Source organism: Pogoniulus pusillus, chromosome 32, assembly GCF_015220805.1.
Source record: "Pogoniulus pusillus isolate bPogPus1 chromosome 32, bPogPus1.pri, whole genome shotgun sequence".
NCBI classification, from domain to species: domain Eukaryota; kingdom Metazoa; phylum Chordata; class Aves; order Piciformes; family Lybiidae; genus Pogoniulus; species Pogoniulus pusillus.
In genome coordinates, this window is record NC_087295.1 from 2,293,384 (window position 1) to 2,310,792 (window position 17,409).

General features: G+C 50.9%; 1 protein-coding gene across 4 annotated transcripts in view; it reads left to right on the forward strand.

Annotated features, from left to right (window-relative positions):
- The window catches only part of NPSR1 (neuropeptide S receptor 1), an 82,456-nt gene that overhangs the window by 40,927 nt on the left and 24,120 nt on the right, over nt 1–17,409 (forward strand). For all 4 annotated transcript variants that reach the window (XM_064169947.1, XM_064169944.1, XM_064169945.1 and 1 more), the window contains one exon: nt 4,039–4,171. In XM_064169947.1, coding sequence (XP_064026017.1) covers nt 4,039–4,171 — 133 coding nt within the window. The remainder of the gene's footprint in view (nt 1–4,038; nt 4,172–17,409) is intronic.

Below are 17,409 nucleotides of genomic sequence, written 5' to 3' on the forward strand. Positions count from 1 at the left end.
CCTTTGTCTATGGCCTTTCAAACTCCTCTCTCCTCTATTCAGCTTTCCTACTTTTTAGGTTACCTTTGTAGTCTGGTTTAAGTGTGTATTCCCACCCAGGCTCAGCCTCAAATTGCTTAGCTATTAAGTACTCTTTTTAACTCAATAGGGAGGGATGGATTTAAACTGCCAGTGTGTGCTGTGCCCCTCTGGTGGGGAAACACTTCTCTAACTCAGGCTCTGCTGATCCATAGCTGCTTTTTCTGCTAAGGAGGTTTGAGTGTCAGATCCCTGCTCTGGTTGTTCTCCTGCCAGCCTAACAGAGCCACACAGAGTTTCTTTCAAGAAAGCATTCTCCTTAAGTTACATCAAAGAAAATGGGAACCAGTCAGGGAAAATGGGAACCAGTCAGGGAAAATGGGAACCAGTCAGGGAAAATGGGAACCAGTCAGGGAAAATGGGAACCAGTCAGAGAAAATGGGAACAAGAAGGAGCTGTGAAGTTCCAACCCTGTCAGCCTGATCTCAGGGCTAGGCAAGGAACAGGTCATCTCGAGTGGCATCACAAAGCACCTACAGGATGGCCAAGAGATCAGGCCCAGCATGGCTTTAGGAGGGGCAGGTCCTGCCTGACCAACCTGAGCTCCTTTTATGATCAGGCTCCCTGCCTGGTGACTGTGGGGCAGGCTGTGGATGGAGTCTGCCTGGACTGCAGCAAAGCCCTTGACAGTGTCTGCTACGAGCAGCTCCTGGCACAGCTGGCAGCTGGTGGCTTGGGCACATTCACTCTGATATGGGTCAGGAACTGTCTGGAAGGGCTGGGCCCAGAGAGTGGTGGTGAATGGTGCCACATCCAGCTGGCAGCTGGCACTGGTGGTGTTCCCCAGGGATCAGTGCTGGGCACAGTCCTGTTCAATATCTTGACTGATGATCTGGAGCAGGGGATTGAGTCCAGCATCAGTAAGCCTGCAGATGACACCAAGCTAGGAGCAGCTGTGGCGCTGTTGGAGGGTAGCAGAGCCCTGCAGAGGGACCTGGCCAGGCTGGATGGGTGGGCAGAGGCCAAGGGGATAAGATTGAAGGGGAATTTATTTCTAAGAAGTTCAAGAGATTTTTCAGACACACAAGAGGGCTCTTTTTGTCCCAGAGCTAAGGATCCAGGCCATACAAGCTGTCTCATCTAGGTGACTTTATAATCCATGGAGATGGAGCATCTCAAGGCAGGTGAGATGAGTAGTGGCTCTACCCCAAGATACTGCTCTTGTCTTGACTCTATTGTGACAGCTTAGAGTAGTTGTCTCTCTTTAGAACTTTAAAGACCCAAATAGTGCCCAGCAAAACCATCTAAACCCAGCTTTTGTTGTATGCTTAAGCTAAGCTCTGGGTTTAGGCACAGAGAGCAGTCAGAAGTTGCTGACAGAGCAGGTCTGGCCATGCCAGCATAACCCACAGGATATTGTGGCTCCCTACCCTGAAGCAAAGCTGAGGCTGCTTCCAAGTGGCTCTCCAGTAGAGGAGGGACCACGACTGCTGGCTGGGAAGATCTCCTTTCAGTACTGAGAGGCCACAATTAAATCTTCTTGGACCTTCTCTTCTGCAGGCTGGTGGCAGTTTGGTTTATAACTATCAGCTCTGCTGAGCCCTGCATTGATTTTTCCTCCCTTTGAGTGTGATAATAATGTGTCTGTTGTTGCTGCTGGGTACGTGATGAGTGCTCCCTTCTGAGCTCCCCTGCTCTACTGCCTGCAAACCTGTTGCTGTGCAAAAATCCTTCCTCTCTGCTCTTAGTCTTTGCAGAGAAGCAGCAGAGCCATCTCCCTGCATGCAGCTTTACGCAGGGCAGGCTTTTCTGAGTGAGAGTTTGCAGGAATGCAGGGTGCTTGCTCCAGGCTGGCCCATGCTCACCAGCCTCCCTGCTTCTCAAGCTCAGAGCTGGCTGAAAATGCAAGCCTCACCCTCTCACAGGACAAGGGGAAACCTACACAGTGGAAAACAACGATCCTGCATCTAGAGAGGGCTCCCCAGGGACAGGGATCTGCTGGAGAGGGTCCAGCGGAGGGCTATGAGGATGATGAGGGCACTGGAGCACTGCCTGATGAGGAGAGGCTGAGGGACCTGGGGCTGCTTAGTCTGGAGAAGAGAAGACTGAGAGGAGATTGAATCCATGTCTATAACTCTGAGGCCTGGGAGTCAGGAGAGGGGGGGACAGGCTCTGCTCACTGCTCCCTGGGATAGGACAAGGAGCAATGGATGGAAGCTGCAGCACAGGAGGTTCCAGCTCAACACAAGGGGGAACTTCTTGAGTGTAAGGGTCCCAGAGCCCTGGCACAGGCTGCCCAGAGAGGTTGTGGAGTTTCCTTCTCTGGAGCCTTTCAAGGCCTGTCTGGATGTGTTCCTGTGTGATCTGTGCTAGGTTGTGTAGTCCTGTTCTGGCAGGGGGGTTGGACTTGGATGATCTCTTTGGGTCCCTTCCAACCCCTGACATCCTGTGAGCCTGTGATGGAGAGAGACAAGAGGAGGGGGACAGTTGGGTGTGCTCTCAGGAACTCAGCAACTATGTGCTGCCTTGCAGCCACAGGATGCTTAGGGAGCAGGTGTAGCTTTGCTTTCCTCCCTCCCTTTCCTCTGTGCACAGAACCACTAGAGGACGTTTCACCATCACCTATCACTTGCTACCCAGCGTGTCTGGCAGTGGGGTCATGCTCTCTCTCTTTGCAGCCTTGGTGCCCATGAGGATCCACACCTGGAGGGGATGCAGGGCTTGTGGCTGGCCCTCTGGGGCTGAGAAGAGAGAAGTATTCCCCCCTCATTTCTCCAGCAGAGCCCATCTGTCCGTGTTCCTTACAGCAGGAGGCAGCTGGGGATCTCACAGCTGGCTGGAGCAGTGCAAGGCAAGGGAAGGCTGCCAGGAGCTGCAGTGTCAAGTGGTGAGCAGGGGCTGGTTTTGTGAAGGTGGAAGCAGAATGCAGCCACTGCAGGGAAGGCTGCCAGGAGCTGCAGTGTCAAGTGGTGAGCAGGGGCTGGTTTTGTGAAGGTGGAAGCAGAATGCAGCCACTGCAGGGAAGGCTGCCAGGAGCTGCAGTGTCAAGTGCTGAGCGGGGCTGGTTTTGTGAAGGTGGAAGCAGAATGCAGCCACTGCAGGTCCAACTGGGATGAATGCTCTCAGAGGTGATGGATGTTAAGGGTTTCCTGAAAGAAGAAGGCTTCACCTCAACATGGGGAAGAACTTCTTTACTGTAAGGGTCCTAGAGCACTGGAACAGGCTCCCCAGGGAGGTTGTGGAGTCTCCTCTGGAGACTTTCAAGCTCTGCCTGGATGGATCCAGAGGAGAGCAACAAAGCTGGGGAAAGGCCTGGAGAGTAAATCTGATGAGGGGCAGCTAAGGGAGCTGGGGATGGGTAGTGTGAAACAGAGGAGGCTGAGGGCAGACCTCATTGCTGCCTGCAGCTACCTGAAGGGTCACTGTGGAGAGGCTGCTGCTGGGCTCTGCTCACAGGTAACTGGAGACAAAAGAAGAGGGAATGGCCTCAAGCTGAGGCTGGGGAGGCTTAGACTGGACATTAGGAACATCTCTTTCATGGAGAGAGTGGTCAGGGACTGGGAATGAGCTGCCCAGGTGGAGTCACCCACCCTGGATGTGTTCAAGGGTGGTTTGGATGTAGTGCTTGGGGATATGGTTTAGGGTGTAGAGCCTCCTCTGGACTGGCTCCAACAGTTCCATATCCTCCTTGTGCTGAGGGCTCCAGAACTGCACCCAGGATTCCAGGTGGGCTCTCAGGAGAGCAGAGTAAAGGGGCAGAATCCCCTCCCTTGCCCTGCTGACCACGCTGCTCTTGCTGCAGCCCAGCACAGGGTTGTCTGTCAGGGCTGCATGTCTTGTGGCCAACATAGTTTAGCCTAAGCAGTGAGCAACCAGTTGGCAAAACTCCCATTTCACCCTTCCCCCCCTCCCCCTGGCCCCATTCTCCTCTCATTTGCCCCCAGCTGCTTTAACCCAAGGCACAACTCACCACCACACTAACACACTGTCTCTCCTTCCCCTCCCTTCTCTCCAACACAGAGAGAGCAGCTGGTGACCCTTTGGATTCTCTTCCTTGTCACCACTGCTGGCAATGCCATCGTGCTGCTCTCTGTCTGCAGGAGGAGGCGCAAGTCTCGGATGACCTTCTTCGTCACGCAGCTGGCACTCACAGGTAGTGCACGGGGGCAGAAAGGGCATCTGGAGTGTTTGAATGGGGGAAATGAGGTCATTGGCTGGGGAAGGAAAAATAGTAGTGATGTCTGTGTCACCCATGGCTTCTGCCCAGTGTCCTGGTAGGCCTGATGGGCCAAAAATGGGCTTATCGGTGTCCTGGCTTGCCCAGGCATCTTTGTCTGCTCTCCCCACTTCTGCTCTGGGGAGAAGCAACCAGGGGAAAGAGGACAAAGAACCTGGAGCCACAGGATCACAGGATGTTAGGGGTTGGAAGGGACCTCCACAGATCATTGAGTGCAACCCCTGCCAGAGCTGATCTCAAACTCAGCTCCAGGGGAGCAAGGAAGGGCAGAGGGTCAGGCTCTGCTGCTGCCTGGGGATCACAGGATGTTAGGGGTTGGAAGGGACCTCCACAGATCATTGAGTGCAACCCCTGCCAGAGCTGGTCTCAAACTCAGCTTCAAGGGAGCAAGGAAGGGCAGAGGGTCAGGCTCTGCTGCTGCCTGAGGATCACAGGATGTTAGGGGTTGGAAGGGACCTCCACAGATCATTGAGTGCAACCCCTGCCAGAGCTGGTCTCAAACTCAGCTTCAAGGGAGCAAGGAAGGGCAGAGGGTCAGGCTCTGCTGCTGCCTGAGGATCACAGGATGTTAGAGGTTGGAAGGGACCTCCACAGATCACTGAGTGCAACCCCTGCCAGAGCTGATCTCAAACTCAGCTCCAGGGGAGCAAGGAAGGGCAGAGGGTCAGGCTCTGCTGCTGCCTGGGGATCACAGGATGTTAGGGGTTGGAAGGGACCTCCACAGATCACTGAGTGCAACCCCTGCCAGAGCTGGTCTCAAACTCAGCTCCAAGGCAGCAAAGAAGGGGAGTTGTTTTGAGAGCCCTGCTGGGCAGTTCTGCTGCTGGGGAGGGGGTTTGTGTTTGTGTATTACTTCTAACTTGTATGTAGTTGCATACAGTTGCAAATACCTGTCTATAGTGTGCAGATATGCTTGTGGAGTTGTGCCACGGTGGAAATGTAGCTTCCTTCCTTAACTTGCAGCCAGCTGAGTGAATCTGGTGAGTTTGTGGAGGGGCACAGAGCTGCACAGGAGTCACTACTAAAATGGGGAACTGTTCTCAGTTGAAACAGAGCAAGGCATGTAAACTGGTGTGAAGGAGCTGGCCCACAGCTACAGGTGTGGCAAGAGTTACTGCAAGGTGAGGAGGTGAAAGCCTGCAGTGATTTCCTCTGCTGAAGTGCTAAGGGCTGCTTTTCCTCTGAGTCATCCTTAATAAATGGTCTCACTTCTTATCTTAGCCCTGACTTGCATGTCACTTCCTTTGTTTGCCAGCAGGTAAGGCATGCTGAGCCAGCCTCCCAGTGAGTTTGGAAGCATCCATCACAGATCAAGTGTCAGAGGACGCACAAGGAGTTGCAAAATGGCCAGGTTCTGCTCAAAGAGCTCCTGAGCCTGTTTGAAAGTGATGAAAGGTAGGCAGACCAGCAGTAACACGGGAAAAAGAGCACAGCTGAAGCCCCAGGTGCTGGCTGACCTCAAGGAGCTCAGTGCTTGAGGACAACTCTCCTTAGAAGGGCTTTGGAAGAGAGAAGGGTGGAAAATGTCCCTCTGTGCCTGCCTGGCATGAAGGGTACCAGAGCAAAGCCACAGGTAATGCACATACAGGTAAGATAAGATGTGTCCTGATAGGAAGAGCTCAGCTAAACAGCAGAGGGTCTCATTCCAGCATGAAAACAAATATAGTCACTGCAGCAGAGAAAGAACCAGCACAAGGACAGGAGTGTCCAGGGGAAAGGAATAAAGCAAGAAGCTGGCTTTGGATCAGGCTATCTTAGAATCATAGAATCAGCCAGGTTGGAGGAGACCTCCAAGCTCAGCCAGTCCAACCCAGCCCTATCCAGTCAACCAGACCATGGCACTAAGTGCCTCATCCAGTCTTCTCTTGAACACCTCCAGGGATGGTGACTCCACCACCTCCCTGGGCAGCCCAGGGAGAAGACTGGTCCTGGTGAGATGCAGGCTGCAGCAGTTGCTGTGCTGATTAAGGGACTGAGTAGAAGTTTTGTCCATTTTGGACTCGTGGTAAAGGCTGCAAGCCCTAAAAGGATAAATTGAGGGAGCTGGGGGTGTGCAGCCTGCAGAAGAAGAGGCTCAGGGCAGAGCTCACTGCTGCCTGCAGCTGCCTGCAGGGAGGCTGTAGCCAGGTGGGGTTGGGCTCTGCTGCCAAGCAGCCAGCAACAGAACAAGGGGACACAATCTCAAGTTGTGCCAGGGCAGGTCTAGGCTGGATGTCAGGAGGAAGTTGTTGTCAGAGAGAGTGATTGGCATTGGAATGGGCTGCCCAGGGAGGTGGTGGAGTGGCTGTGGCTGGAGGTGTTGCAGCCAAGCCTGGCTGGGGCACTTAGTGCCATGGTCTGGTTGCTTGGCCAGGGCTGGGTGCTAGGTTGGGCTGGCTGAGCTTGGGGGTCTCTTCCACCCTGTTTGATCCAATGATTCTATGATTCCAGCCCCTGCCATTCTGTGACTGTGTGAATATTGATATACTTCAAATACTTCTTATTCCTGCCCCAGCAGCAGAGGGCAGAACCATGGCTGTAGCTTTATCAATGCAGGCATTTCCAATCCATTGAAAACAAAAAGTGTCTGGAATTGGTTTAGTGATCTCTGGCTCAGCAGTTGAATGATGCCCTCCATTCTCATGGCTTCTGGCTTGATGTGGTACCAGAATGAAGTGCAAGTCTAACCTTGGTGGTAAACACAGGACTCAGAGCAAATTGTGCATAATAGATGAAGAGGAAATGAACTCTGATGTTTTACTTGAGTGGCTGCCAAGCCAGATGCAGAAGAGAAGTGACTGATTGAGGATACTTTCTGCACTGCCAGAATGCAGCAGCTCAACCCACTTGGCAAATGCAGAGGGAAGGCTCCGTACTGAGCCCTCTCTACACTATCACTCCATGTGCTGCTCCAAGCTGCAGGGATCTGTAGGACTGTGAGTAAATCCCTCCACAACCTCAGGGTTGCTGAAGCTTGGACTGAGACTATTTTGTTCTAAGTAGATGCCTCTACAGTGTGGTGTAGAATCAGTCAGAGTTGGAAGGGACCACAAGGATCATTCTAGTTCCAGCCCCACCCTGCCGTGGGCAGGGACACCTCACACTAGAGCAGGCTGCCCACAGCCTCATCCAGCCTGGCCTTAAACACCTCCAGGGATGAGGCTTCCACCACCTCCCTGGGTAACCCATTCCAGGCTCTCACCACCCTCATGCTGAACAACTTGCTAACACCCAGGCTGAATCTGCCCATTTCTAGCTTGGTTCCATTCTCCCCAGTCCCATCACTCCCTGACAGCCTAAAAAGTCCCTCTCCAGCTTTGCCTAATATACTGCAAGGCCACAATAAGGTCACCTGAGAGCCTTCTCCTTTCCAGAGTGAACAGCCCCAACTCCCTCAGTCTCTCCTGATAAGAAAGGTGCTGGTCAGTACCAAAGCTGAGTGTCTAGCTCAGGTTAAAGAGATGCCTGCCCAGTGCACCAGCACCGCATCTGCCTCTGTATTGAACTCTCAGCTCACGTAGTAACCTCTTTGGAATCATCTGCCTGGGAATTCAAGCACAAGGAAGTCAGCTAAGAGTTAACAGCTGAGCTGAAGAGCACTAATCGCTCAGCATCAGCTAAGGTAACTAGGAGCAACCTCACCGTGTTTGCCTCGCTGTTCCCTTCGCTTCTGGCCATCTTCCCTGCTTTGATAGTTGTTGTTAAAGTGATTTTTCCTCTGGAGCAAACTCATCTGTGACAGCTAAAACTAAAGCTGGGTTTCCTATGGCTTTCTATCTCCCAGGCAATTTTGTTGCTCAGAAGGTGTAAGCTCTGAAGATTGTGAGGAAAAGTAGTCCTAAACACTCTTCCCCAGCTACATCTCTCAACTCAAGTTATGCTCAGGGCATCTCTCTCTCTCCTGGCTCCTCTCACATCTCTCCCCACCTTGGTGCCATCTGACACAGCTCCAGAGGTGTTTCAGATCTTTGTCTCTGAATTCTCTGAGTAGCTCAAAAACAAAGTGCAAAGGCAGGCAGCACAGGGAAGTTTCCAGGTGCAGTATGGAAAAAGATGTTTTGGCCACACTTCTGTATCCATCCAGGTCACTTTGGCCAACACCACCTTAATTCTGCTCTTGAAATGTCAAAGTAGGAGATCAAAAAGTTCTTCAGCAGGAGAGTGGTGAGAGGCTGGAATGGGCTGCCCAGGGAGGTGGTTGAGGCCCCATGGCTGGAGGTGTTTGAGGCCAGGCTGGCTGAGGCTGTGGGCAGCCTGCTCTAGGGTAGGGTGTCCCTGGGCATGGCAGGGGGGTTGGAACTGGCTGCTCCTTGCGGTCCCTTCCAACCCTGCCTGATTCAATGATTCTAAACCACCATTGTTTGAGTAGCATTGGACAAGTCTCTCTTTTTTATCAGTTCATTTGAAGTGTCATGATTTGACCAATCCAAAACATAATGAAGCACTACATTAAAACAAGCCATAAAAGTATTTTACTTCTCATTATTCTTCATCCAACTTCAGCTACCACTGTCAGAGGAACTTTTTAAGCTCTTTTTAATGGCCAAAGCACATAATTTAATTTTTTTCCCCCCTCCAACATTAACATCTGGAAACTTAGAGCTGGAAATTTCATGGCCATTAGCTCTGGTTCAGCCTGGAGAAGAGAAGGCTCTGGGGAGACTTAATAGGCACACTTCAGTACCTGAAGGAGACCTGTAAGAAAGCTGGAGAGGGATTGTTTGTCACAGAATTATAGAATCAAGCAAGTTGGAAGAGAGCTCCAAGCTCATCCAGTCCAACCTAGCACCCAGCCCTGGCCAATCACCCAGACCATGGCACTAAGTGCCCCAGCCAGGCTTTTTATGAAGACCTGTAGGCATAGGACCAGGGGAGATGGCTTGGGATTAGAGGGGATTTAGACTGGATGTTAGGAATAAGTTGTTTACAATGAAGGTGGCTGAGCACTGGAACAGGTTGCCCAGGGAAGTGGTTGTGGCCCCATCCCTGGAGACACTCAAAGTGAGGCTCAACAGGACTCTGGGCAACCTGATCTAGTGGAAGATGTCCCTGCTGAGTGCAAGGGGGTTAGACTGGATGAGCTTTGGAGGACCCCTTCCAACCCATTCTCTGACTCCAGGATTATGTTACCATTTCACCCTTCTCAAAGTATTTATTCCCTTTAAATGATGTAGTAACACAAAACCAGCCCCAAAGCATCAAATCAAAACCCCTTCCAAGCTGGGTGATTTTATGGTTCTATTTAGCAGAGGGGTGGATGTTGTTTGCTGTTGTTGATTGTTAAGGGTAGGAGAACATTTAGGCACTTTACCACCTGCCTGATCTTAAGCCAGAGGCTGAGAGCCTGTGTAGGTGTTGCTGTGTCTGCAGTGAAGTATAAAAAGAATGTTCAGCTCACTTCTGTGGTGCCTTACACATAAAGAGAAGACCAAGAGATGACCTGTAAAAGTATTTAGCTGTAGTCTAGGTTGTGATATAAATACCAAATACTAATGGATGACTTGGAGAGGGTCCAGAGAAGGCAACAGAAGGCAACAGAAGTGATCAGAGCTGGAAAAAGCTTTAGTCATGAGGAGAAGCTGAGTGGTGGGGGTTGTTCAGCCTGGAAGACTTCAGGGAGGCCTTAGTTCAGCCTTTCAGTGCTTAAAGGGGACCTTTAAGAATCACAGAATAAACCTGGTTGGAAAGACCTTTGAGATGATCAAGTCCAACTTATCACCTGACACCTTCTAACTAACTAAACTATGGCTCTAAGTGCCCCATCCAGCTTCCTCTTAAACACCTCCAGAGGTGGTGGCTCCACCACGTCCCCAGGCAGCCCATTCCAATGCCAATCACTCTCTCTGCCAACAGCTTCCTCCTAACATCCAGCCCAGAGCTCCCCTGGCACAGCTTCTGACTGTGTCCCCTTGTTCTGTTGCTGGGTGCCTGAGAGAACAGCCCAACCCCACCTGGCTACAGCCTCCCTTCAGGTAGTTGTAGACAGCAATGAGGTCCCCCCTGAGCCTCCTCTTCTCCAGGTTAAACAACCCCCAGCTCCCTCAGCCTCTCCTCACAGGGTTTGTGTTCCAGGATCTCTCTGTCCAGAGGAGCAAGAGCTCTTCTTACAGATGTCCATGTTGTGAAATGCAGGTGAGAGATCATACATCACCACAGAACTATTTATTAAAGGATAAAGGTGAGCAAAACAGGAGAGAGAGAGAAGCAGGGAGGGAGAAAGGGAACAACAGAGAAAAAGAGAAGGAGGAGGGAAGGAAAAGAGCAGGGATTATATTACCATCAGCTGAAGATGGGGGATGGAGAGAGAGATTGGGATGTGTGCATGGCCCAGGGATGTTCTTCTGTGGAGTTCATCAGGAGTTGTTCTTCTGATGGAGGTGCAGTGGTGGAGCTGTTTTGGTGCAGGTGCTCTGCTGGAGCTGCTTGTCTCTGCAGGCATTGTTCATGTCTTTTTATACACTATTTAAGATCGATGTCCAGGGAATCTTCCTGTGTGTTCTCATCCATTTGCAGGGGTCCAGCGGTGCTTGCACCCCCGAGGGCCTCTGCCCCCTCCCTGCACTGCTTGCTTGCCCATACCCTGAATGCACATAAGCCTTTTCTCTTCGGGGTAGCTGATACAAGGTGCTCACAGCCTGGGCATTCAAGCCAAGCTGCAGTCCTGGAAGGCCACAAAGGCACTGTGTCTGTCTTGATTTGCATGCCTGAGCCAGGAACCTCAGCTGAGCCCAGGAAGTTAACAAAAGCAATCTTTATCTCTGTTGATTTGAAGGAGAGGGAGACCATTTAGACTCTCACACCTATCTGCAGAAAGGAAGGCTTGAAAGCCTGGCACTGCAGTTCATTGATAAGACTGAAAGGAGAATATCTCCATTTCTTATCTTCAGTATGTCCTAAAAGCTCTTGAAACTGTCATGAATGGGTGGCAAGGGAAGAGTCTCTATTGCTGGATCATTTGTGCTCTGCACTACTTCCATCACTGCTGAAAAGGATATGTCAAAACTGGGAAGGAAGAGTGGTAGGAAAATCCTCTCAGGCACAGGTGCTGAGATGTGCTAGAGTGCCCAGGTGGGCAGCAGAGCCAATGGCATCCTGGGCTGGCTCAGGAGCAGTGTGGGCAGCAGGACAAGGGAGGTTCTTCTGCCCCTGTGCTCAGCACTGCTCAGGCCACCCCTTGAGTGCTGTGTCCAGTTCTGGGCTCCTCCATTGCAGAGAGATGTTGCAGTGCTGGAAGGTGTCCACAGGAGGGCGCCAAAGCTGGGGAGGGGCCTGGAGCACAGCCCTGTGAGGAGAGGCTGAGGGAGCTGGGGGTGTGCAGCCTGCAGCAGAGGAGGCTCAGGGCAGAGCTCATTGCTGCCTGCAGCTGCCTGCAGGGAGGCTGTAGCCAGGTGGGGTTGGGCTCTGCTGCCAGGCACCCAGCAACAGAACAAGGGGACACAGTCTCAAGCTGTGCTAGGGGAGGTCTAGGCTGGATGTGAGGAGGAAGTTGTTGTCAGAGAGAGTGATTGGCATTGGAATGGGCTGCCCAGGGAGGTGGTGGAGTGGCTGTGGCTGGAGGTGTTGAAGCCAAGCCTGGCTGGGGCACTTAGTGCCATGGTCTAGTTGACTGGACAGGGCTGGGTGCTAGGTTGGGCTGGCTGAGCCTGGAGCTCTCTTCCAGCCTGCCTGATTTCTATGATTCTGAATTCCCCAGTTTTGGAAGAAGCCTCATTCCTAAGCACTTAAGCTGCAAGTCCCAACGACTCTGCAGCACATCTGAGTTTAGCCATAGCTTAAAAAGCCAAATAGGGCTATAAATAGCTGATATCCACCTTTCCCCTGCAGGCTAGAGAAACCCCAGCATTCTGTGCAGCTGTTCATTGTGCATTTATACAGCAAATGAGAATCAATTTAGCAGCAGCAGCAGAAATGGTCTCCAGGAGTAAACAGGAATGCTAATGTTACTTCTTTACTGCATCCCACAAAACTCTGTAGAGATCTCTGGACTGGGAGTGAATAAGAAAATTAATTGCATGGCTGCTTTAGGTTGCCTGGAGAAGAAGCAATCATTTCCCATCCTTGACTCTGCCAAGATTCAGGAGCCAGCACAGAAGTTACTTTAAATTAGGAGTGTGTAAAATGAAACAAGGCAAAGATGTGGCCACTGCTTTGCAGTAGCCTGTGGCAAAGCCAGAGCTGATATCCATTGCCATTGCTGGCAATTTAATTACCACCTAGCAGAAACCCAACTCCTCCTTGTGAACTTTGCCAGATGAGTCATGGTCCCCTAGACTGTAATAAGTAGCTTGGACACTGAGACTATCCAATTCCAGCATGTTACTATGAATCATCTCTTACTACACTCTTAGAGTCCTTATGTGGACAGCCAGGAATATCTTCTGTCTCTACATGTACTGATTCTCATCTGCACATATGGTGAGGCAACACAGAACTCAACCTTTCCTGAGGCAAACAGAGACTGTCCTCTACTTGCAGCCCTCCTAAATGCATCTTCTCCAGAAACAAGCAGATGAGGTAGAAAGCAGATCCTTGGCATCAAAAGGTGACCTTCTTGTGGCCTTGCAGTATCTGAAGGGGGCTACAAGAAAGCTGGGGAGGGACTTTTTAGGCTGTTAGGGAGTGATAGGACTGGGGGGAATGGAGCAAAGCTGGAAATGGGCAGATTCAGCCTGCGTGTTAGGAAGAAGTTCTTCAGCATGAGGGTGGTGAGAGCCTGGAATGGGTTGCCCAGGCAGGTGGTGGAAGCGTCATTCCTGGAGGTGTTTAAGGCCAGGCTGGATGAGGCTGTGGGAAGCCTGATCTAGTGTGAGGTGTCCCTGCCTGTGGCAGGGGGGTTGGAACTGGCTGATCCTTGTGGTCCCTTCCAACCCTGACTGATTCTCTGATCCTGCCATTCTATGATTCTATCACTCTGTGGTTCTGTCATTCTATCAGGGGGGTTGGAACTGGCTGATCCTTGTGGTCCCTTCCAAGCCAAACTGGTTCTATGATTCTAAAACTGGGTGTCAGAAAGAAGCTTTATGCAAAAGAGGAGGCCAAGTCTCTTTATGTGTATTAGAACTACTACTTCATAGAATCATAGAGTGTCAGGGTCTGGAAGGGACCTTGAAGAATCAGATTACCCAGTGTTTGGTCACAGCCAAAGCAAAACTGGTTATACAAAGCAAAGTAAAACAGATCTCAAGAGGAGAAACTGTGAGGCTAGAGGCAGACAGGGAACTTGGCATCCTGAAAACACATTGCTCCAATCCAGTCTGGTTGTGTAGGAACAGTGAACCTTGGGTGAGGGCACAAACGTTGGTATAGATCAAACTCACCTTGATGTAGTTGAACCCCAACTCTCTCAGCCTGTCTTCATAGGAAGAATATGTCATTGAATCATAGACTCAACCAGGTTGGAAGAGACCTCCAAGCTCAGCCAGCCCAACCTAGCACCCAGCCCTGGCCAATCAACCAGACCATGGCACTAAGTGCCCCAGCCAGGCTTGGCTTCAACACCTCCAGCCACAGCCACTCCACCACCTCCCTGGGCAGCCCATTCCAATGCCAATCACTCTCTCTGCCAGGAACTTCCTAACAACATCCAGCCTAGACCTCCCCTGGCACAACTTGAGGCTGTGTCCCCTTCTTCTGTTGCTGGCTGCCTGGCAGCAGAGCCCAACCCCACCTGGCTACAGCCTCCCTTCAGAGAGCTGCAGGCAGCAATGAGCTCTGCCCTGAGCCTCCTCTTCTGCAGGCTGCACACCCCCAGCTCCCTCAGCCTCTCCTCACAGGGCTCTGCTCCAGGCCCCTCCCCAGCCTTGCTGCCCTTCTCTGGACACATTCCAGTACCTCAACATCTCTCTTGACTTGAGAACCCCAGAACTTATTGAACAGGGCTCCCAAATCCTTCACTGGCCAGCCCCTAACCTGTGGGGGCTATTCCTCCTTAGCTGGAGGGCTCTACACCTGCCTTTGTTGAAGTTCACTAGGTTTTTCTGTTGAGCTTGCCAGCTAAACCACACTCTGACACCGGTCTTGCTGAGCTCAAGGGAGACCCAGAAGCAAATCCAAGCAGTGCCTGGCAGGCAAGTGCAAGCTGTCAGCTGCAAAGCCAAGGCAGGAGCACATCTCGGTGTAGCACAGCACATTAGAAGTATTAAACCACTTCAGTTTGTGGTGTTTAGAAGTTCTGAGCATGAAGAACCTCTGCCTTTCACTAATGTTTCTGTGAGCTGCCTGAGTGGTTCCCAAGTAGTCCAATATCCCCTGCTGCATACCATTACTGCTGGTTTCCAGAGGAGTGCTTGGGAAAGGCAAAGAAGAGAGTGATCCTCAATCAAAATGAAATTACAATACAAAGCTGCAGCCCTGTGAGGGCTCAGCACAGCTAAGGCAAACAGGCTGGGGAAAAAATGGATTCAACAAGATCTCAGCATCACAGAGTCATAGAATTAAGCAGGTTGGAAGAGAACTCTAGGATCATCACTTCAAACCTATCACCCAACCCTTCTAATTAACTAACCCATGGCACTAAGTGCCTCATCCAGCCTCCTTTTAAACACCTCCAGGGATGGTGGCTCCACCACCTCCATGGGCAGCCCATTCCAATGCCAATCACTCTTGCCATGAAGATTTTCTTCCTAACATCCACACTGAACCTACCCTGGCACAACTTGAGACTGTGTCCCCTTGTTCTGTTGCTGGGTGCCTGGCAGAAGTGCCCAACCCCACCTGGCTACAGCCTCCCTTTGGGTAGCTGCAGACAGCAATGAGATCACCCCCACCTCTTGTTGAACGTAGGTCCCCCTTCACCCAAGTCTCCCTCAGGCTCTTTGTTTCTGTTAGCATCATGTTCAGGGAAACCAGCAGCAGCTTTAAGTCTGGCTGGCAAAGCACTGGGCCTGTTTAATAGACCTTTTCATAAATGACTTTGTTTAAGGCAGCTCAGTTTTTGGATCAGGCAGAGTTGGGTTTGTATTCCCATCACACACCACACCCCCCAGCGTGGCACGGGGAAAGGTGAAGGGTAAGAGGTGAGCTCAGGGTCTTCTTTGGAGCCCACAGCAGAAGCTTAGGAAGGCTGATGCTATTTTGATAGCCTTCCCTGTGTCCTGGTGGTAACCCTGAGCCTGCTTTGCAGATGCATTCAGCAGCCAACAGCCCGAGCTGGCTGGTTTTTACATCAGCAGCAGTCAGCTGCTGCTGTGTCAATTTGTGCCCCTTCAGAGGAAGGCTTAATTGTTGTTTTGACAGCTACAGACTCGTTCTGTGGTCCTGAAGGACTGATTATGTTTTCTCCTCCCTTCAGTCTGTTTCAGACATTTAAATCCTAATGACAGTTGTGCTCTGTTTGGTTTTGTTTCCAATAAGAGGTGCTTGACAGCCAAGGCTCTGCAGTCCCACGGCTCCAACGTTAAAGAGAGAAGTGGATTTCTTTCTGAGCTGCCTCTAGACTGTATGGATTCCTGTTTGATTCCCTGCTGGAAGTACAGGCATGGCTGTCGTCTGACACGTTTGAGTTGCTCTGTGTGAGGCTCAGACTTCAGTTGCTAAATGAATGTAGAGGAGTGGTTCCTTCTCCATTTCCTTCCCTTTGCATGCTGGTGGTAACTGAGAGAAAGGATGGCAGCAGCAGGGTGCTGCCAGCAGTATGGCCATAATGAGTGTGTTTTACTGTGAATCATCATTTAGGATCTCATTAGCTCCTGTTACATCACAGGGCTGGAAGCTTTTGCTCTCAGCTGTACAAATACATCATTAACACCTTTTAGCCCATCTGCAGCGTCGCTGATTTGCAGGCGAATGGAAATGCTGCCTTTGCACCCACCAAAAAGCACTGGAACAAAAAAGCTGCATTTGAAAAGGTCAGGGATTTGGCTGCTGGCCCCTTCCCGCAGTGGTATTTGTTTGTTATCTTGATCTAGGCTCCGTTAGCATCACCAATAGGAGAACAACTTTTTCTTCTCCCCAGTCTTTCCAGAGGGTTTTCCTGCTGTGCCTCCTGTACAACTCCCACCCAGGTGTTTCACAGGTCCTCTGCAGAGAGCCACTGCCCTTAACTCCATTGCCTAGCTGCAAAGGTTTAACAGGACTTTATGGACTCCAGAGCAAAGGTAGCACATATGGCATCACAGAGACTTCCTTGTTCTACCTGGACCAAGGGCTTACAAGTCTTTGTTTTGGCCCAGCCCAGCTCCAGGACTGAGATCCAGACCCCATGCAATGAAACTTCAGCCTGTTCTGACACTGCAGTGTGCTGAAGGGCAAGCAGCTCAGTGTGATGCAGTTGCAGGTGTTACCTTTTCCAGGTGATGACTTCACAAGGCAGTTCTCCAGTGAACCTTAGAGTCATAGAATGGTTTAGGTTGAAAGGGACCTCAAGGATCATCCAGTTGCAACCCCCTGCCATAGACAGGGACGCCTCCCACACTAGAACAGGTTGCTCAAGGCCTCATCCAACCTGGCCTTGAACACCTCCAGGTATGCACAGCTCAGAGATTGGTATGCCTAGAGAAGCTTCATTCCTATTTCAAACCCTACACCCAGAGGACTCGATAAAACAGGTACCTTAAGTGTGGATTTTGCAGGTTTGCTGTTAGCTGTTGTGTAAACAGCTGCTGAAACCTTTTGTCTACACTTCACACCCCCAGTGTGAAACTACACTCAGCTGATTCCATATATTCTGTGTTTGTGTGTGGGGAATCCTCTCTTTGCACAGAAACATTAAGCAACTGCACACAAGATAAAAACCCAACTCCCTTTGCATGGAAATATTAAGCAACTGCACACAAGATAAAACCCAACTCTCTTTGCATGGAAATATTAAACAACTGCACACAGGACAAAGAAAGAACTCTCTTTGCATAGAAATATTAAGCAGCTGCACACAAGATAAAGAAAGAACTCCCTTTGCACAGAAATATTAAGCAACTGCACACAGCAAGCTAATATTTGAGCTAGCAGACCATGGTTTCATCTCTATGTAAGGAACACAAGAAGGGAAGTGGGAACTTGGTCCTAACATTCAGAACTATCATTGACTTCCCCTGCCCTGAAGGGGAACTGCCACTCTGAAGCCACAGTGGCAGCAGAGGGCATTTGGGTGAAGTTGGTTCATGATACATCCTGATTTTACAAGAAGACAACTCTCAGTGAGCTCTTCACCCTCACAGCAGGAACTAGCTGTTGGTGTG